Below are 5,412 nucleotides of genomic sequence, written 5' to 3' on the forward strand. Positions count from 1 at the left end.
GTGGCCCGTGATGGTTGCTAAAATTCTAAATACCTCTGGCCTTGATCGGCTAAGCAGGTCCAAGGTTTTCGCCCTGTTATAGTCAGGCCATAGTTTTCTCGCTATCTTGCAAGTCTGTATATCTGACCACCTCCGTCTAGCCAGTTCAAGGAAATGCGTAGTAATCTCTCTTTGGACTACTCCAAGAGGGAAACCCAGTGCCACTGCCTGGGATTCATCCAAACCGGCTCCTGCCTTCGCCAACTCATCCGCCTTCTCATTGCCTTGGCTATTGCCAATAGCGCCGCCTGGCTGTCAGAGTATATTGTTGCTTTACTGCTGTGTCCAACTCTATTGCCTAGGATTTTGCAGGCTTCTAGGATCCCTAGGACTTCCGCTTGGAAGATGCTTGTATTATTTACCAACCGTAGAGACAGAGCCACGCCGAGTTCCTTGGAGTAGACACCTGCTCCCACACCGCAATCCATCTTGGATCCATTGGTGTATAGAGAGATCTTCTCTCGGTCGGCCACTCGGTCTCTTCTCCAGTCCCTTCTGGATGGGAATAGCACTTGCACGTTACAGCTGAAGTCCGAATTGCCTACCATATAATCTGTCGTCCTATTTAATTGCATTTGATTTATGATCAACCCATGTCCGAAGTGTCTAGTCCTCCAAAGGCCCGACTCTCTGAGTCTGACCGCCGATTTCATAGCCACTTTTTTCAGGTGGAGATCAATAGCAATTAAATTGAGGATGGCGTTTAAAGCTTCTGCCGGGCAGGATCTTAGTGCGCCTGTTACTCCTGCGCTTGCTGCCCTTTGTATGCTTCTTAGCTTGCTGACATTATATTGTCTGCTTAGGCCGGGCCACCAAACCAAGGCGCCGTATGTTAGAATTGGTCTTATGATCGCGATGATTGGTCCACATCACAAGTTTAGGATTTAGTCCCCGGTTTCTACTGAAGATTCTCTTGCAAGTGTAGTATGCTATGTAGGCCTTCTGTCTACGGAATTCGACATTGGTTTTCCAGTTAAGTTTGTTATCCAGCACGACTCCAAGATACTTTGCGCTGGGGGACAATGAGAGCGCCTTGCCGTCTAGCGATGGTAGCTTGAATTGTGGTAGTTTGTGTCTGTTTGTAAATAGGATAAGTTCTGTCTTGGCTGGGTTCACATTTAGGCCGCTTCTCGTAGCCCAGGCGTGTAGCCTTCCCAGGGTTCCTTCAAGGATTTCGCTAACGGTAGAGAGGAATGGACCTGTGGCTGCTATTACAACATCATCCGCATACGCCACAACTTTGACTCCCCCTCTATTGAGTTCTAGCAATATACCGTTCAGGGCTATCACCCATAGCAGTGGTGAGAGCACTCCGCCCTGTGGAGTGCCCCTGTTCACATGATGTATAATAGAGTTAGCCCCATTTGTTGCCTGAATGATTCTATTGACTAGCATCGATCGTATCCATCTACAAACACTGTCGTCAACACCAATATCTATCAAAGAGTCTATGATGGTGTCAACCTCAATGTTATTAAATGCGCCCTCGATGTCAAGAAATGCCGCCAGAGTATATTGTTTAAAGTGCAACGATCTTTCTATTAAGCTCACCACTTCATGTAAAGCAGATTCAGTGGATCTGCCTTTGATGTATGCATGTTGTGCTGTTGAGAGTGTCGCTTCACCTAACAGCGATCTTATATAAATGTCGAGAAGCCTTTCCATTGTTTTGAGCACAAAGGAGGTAAGGTTTAGGGGTCTAAAATCTTTTGCTATTTCGTGGTTTTTCCTTCCTGGCTTGGGTATGAACACGACTTTTACCCTTCTCCAGCTTTTAGGAATGTAGCACAAGGTAATAGTAGCCTTAAAAGTAGTCTCAAGTAACGGTGCTATCTCTTCCTTCACCCTCTGGAGCATTGCTGGGATTACGCCATCTGGTCCAGGGGATTTGAAGGGAGAGAAGCTGTTAATAGCGTAAATAATCTTTTCCCTGCTCACGATCGAGTTCAACAGTATACTGCTAGTTGAACCAGGTTCAATTGACCCTGATGTGGTTGGATGTCGAATACATCCCGGGAAATGGAACTTGACTAACGTGTTTAGAGAATCACTAGCTGTGTTCGTCCACACCCCGTTTTCTCCCTTAATGAGTGTGATATTTGTGTGTTCTTTTGATAGGATTTTGCTGAGCCTGGCTGAGTCTTTAGAGTTCTCTAGAGAAGAGCAGTAAGATTGCCAGGATTTAGTTTTAGATTTTCTCAATTCCTTTTTATAAGATCTTAGGGCGCTTTTATAAGGCGCCCAGTTTTTAGTTCTAAAGCAATCATTGTAGATTTTCCTTATTTTGTCTCTTTGGGCTCTGAGATCCCCATTCCACCAGGGTGGGGATTTCTTTCTTGCTGTACTAACTGGAGTTGATCTTTCAAAGGCTTTCTTCATAACCTCTTCTACTTTATTTACTCTATTATCAAGGTCCCCAACTGTAGTGACAGTTGTATTTAGTGGGAGCTTACTTGGTTTACGCTTAAGTGTGTTACTATATCTTTCCCAATTAGTCCTGTGGGGGTTTCTGTATTTCGAGGGGGTATTGGAAATTCCGTGCAGATTAAAGAGGATCAGACGGTGATCAGACATTGAAGGCCTATCAGATACTCTCCACTCTTCTACAGACACGCTGTCGTTCTCTGACAACAGGGTTAGATCCAGCACCTACTTCCATCCAGGAAACCGGTTTGAACTCGGGAATATGAATGTGGGTGTATTATCTCTATTGCAGATACTTAAGTTAGTATTTAATAAGAAGTGTAGTAAAGACTCACCTCGGTCGTTCTCCGTAGAACTACCCCAAACTGGATGCCTTGCATTCGCATCGCAGCCGACGACTATAATTTGTCTGGGGTTTTTGGCTATTATCTCCTGGATTTCGGTTGGCGGACTGTCCCTATCGTGGGCCATGTATGATGAGGCCAGGAGTATACTTGGCTGTCCGGTGGTCTCCACCTAAACCATTGTTGTATCTGATGTGCTGAAATTAGAGCAAAGGAATGCATTTATACCGTTCTTGATAAGAATACACGCTCGCGGTTTACCCACCTCGCTCTTATAGTAGAGTTTATAATTATTTATGTTTAGTCCCATGACTGTATCGTGCTTGACCCAGGTCTCTTGAATTAGGCTAATGTCTATATCCTCCTCACTGAGAAGGACAACTAGATTATCTGTAGCACATTTGGAGTGCTGCAGATTTATTTGGGCTACTTTAAGTTTCCGGTTCAGGGTCATCTATCAGCTTCACACCCATGAGAAGCTCACCAGCTCCATCAACCCCGGGATCTTCTTCTACCGGGCTAACCTCTCCGAGGAATACCCGCACTCTAGCCTTACGGATACCGAAGCAGAGCCGATAGTCAGCCTTCTCTAAGGCGTCTAGTGATTCTGCGCAAATAGCTAGCAGAATGGGCTTATTTGTAGGCCTTCTTGGCTCTTCAACCTTTATAAGCTCCCATTCCTCGATCGCCGGTATGTCTTTATTATGTAGCTTAAGACACCGCAGCAACTTTTCGCCTGGTTCATCCATCGGAGGCAGCCAAATGCGCGCACGTGGTCTCCTTGGAATGTCCTTAGCTGGGATCAGCTTGTGCTTCAAGCCGACAAAAGTGTCGCTGATCTTAGCGACGCATCCAGCAAGGAAATCCAGGGAGAACTGGTTCGCGCACTTGACTACCCGGTATCCCCGTAGGGATTCCGACGAGTCGAACTCTGGATGAGGACCTTCGGGGTTGTCGAGTACGTAGTTCATTACTAGGCTCGACAGCCTCACATCAATCTCCACCCATTTTTGCTGCACTGCCAGCGGTGTCTTGCTATTTTCATCTATTATCGCCGCCTGTAGGTGATCTCTGGCGACGTCACTAAAATAGCGATGCTTCGCGGGTGCTGCGGACTCCGCATCACCTCCTTGCTTAGCCTTCTTTGCAATGGCCCCTTGGCCGCCTTCATTATGAGAGCGGTTCCGTTTCTTTGCTTCGGTGGCATCGATTGTGGCTGCACGATCTGTCTGTAACTTTTCGTACTCTTCCACTATTTGCATGTATTTTGCCTTGTCTTCCTCGTCACGCTCATGTACCGTACCGGCCGCTGCATTTTTGTCAATTTTATTTAACATATACAGCGCCTTCTGGTACATCTGTCTCATGACCACGCCCGAGGGTTTCCTTTTCTTAGAGGCGGGATTGCTGCCTGCAACGGCCGCCGATTTGCTGGTTGTTGGTTGCTCGTCCGGAGTACTACGGCAGGCACTACCGGTGCTATTTTTGACTATTTGCAGAGTGGTGATACTTTGTCTGGCATCTTCCACCCTGCTGGTTTCTGGCGCTTGTACAACTGGGGTACTATGGCTGGCGCCACCAGGAGTACTTGCAACCATCTTACCTGTCTTTGGGGATTTGAGGAGCTGCTCCTCCTCTGACAGCGTTACGTCGTCCCCATCTTCGTTGGTACGCTGTTCATGTTGCTGTTGTTGGTTTGTATGTTGTTGGTTTTTTGTTTGTTCTTGTTTTTCCATATGTGGTCCCACGAGTAGTCCGGAAAGGGTTAGTCGCTCGTCCGCAGAGCCGGGATGCGTAGAGAAGGCACTTCTTACAACCGACCTTGCCCGGGCATCGGAGGGGACCGTACGCGACCAGCCATTTTTTACTACCCGCTGGCCATTCATCCATCGGCACGGTTGCCTACACACCTTGGCTTGGGTAGTGTTGGTACGGTAATCCTGCCATTTCCACCTTCAGCAATAAAAACAACACTCCAGCTTGGATTGTTAAGGAATATTGCCGAAGGCTTCAATACCAGGCTTCCCTCTTAGTTCATGGAGGCATGATACAATTCACACTGTGAATTATACCATGACTCCATTTAAGCCCCCTCGCCACGGCAAGACGACCAACGCTGAGGAGGTGTGTTTTACTATTCAAATATTTTAATTTTTTTAACATCACTGAGAATTCTATTTTGTGAGGGTTATAATCTCAAGTGCGGGCGACGCCGCCTACGCTGAAAGGTGTTCTCTGCAAAAGGTGTTTTTTTTTAAATTATTTTACATTAATTCAATTTTTGTAAGAACTATACAACATATAAATTTTCAAGATCCATCCATCAGTTTTTAAGAAATCTTGATTTCAAAAATTGCTCAGTTTGAACTTTAACCTTGATGATTGTTGTTGTTGTTGTTTGCCCAAAAAAAGAAGTATACCGTTATACTCAGCTCAATCATCTCCATCGATTCCAATTTTTTTTGTTTTTTTTTTTTGAGATTTGGAGCCCAAGTGCATTTGTTCCCAAAAGTCATCAAATAAAAGCTGTGGAGTCAACAGCTGTGGAGTTTATGGTGGTTGGCTACCGTCCACAAATATAAATATGCACTCTGCATGGCTTTTT

The 5,412-nt window shown here is 45.8% G+C and overlaps 1 protein-coding gene across 1 annotated transcript; it reads right to left on the reverse strand.

Moving 5' to 3' along the window:
- Positions 1-3,238: 3,238 nt before the first annotated feature.
- LOC118741560 lies at positions 3,239-4,543 on the reverse strand. The gene has a single exon (XM_036473559.1). It carries the CDS (start codon positions 4,541-4,543, stop codon positions 3,239-3,241), a length of 1,305 nt encoding a protein of 434 aa, XP_036329452.1.
- Between the last annotated feature and the right edge of the window lie 869 nt (positions 4,544-5,412).

Source organism: Rhagoletis pomonella, unplaced genomic scaffold, assembly GCF_013731165.1.
Source record: "Rhagoletis pomonella isolate Grant_MI unplaced genomic scaffold, Rhpom_1.0 Rhpom_scaffold_00006, whole genome shotgun sequence".
In the NCBI taxonomy this organism is placed as follows: Eukaryota; Metazoa; Arthropoda; class Insecta; order Diptera; family Tephritidae; genus Rhagoletis; species Rhagoletis pomonella.

What these genes read in the sequence shown, in the direction of transcription:
- LOC118741560 (XM_036473559.1), bottom strand. Translation starts at nt 4,543, where the DNA reads ATGGAAAAACAAGAACAAACAAAAAACCAACAACATACAAACCAACAA.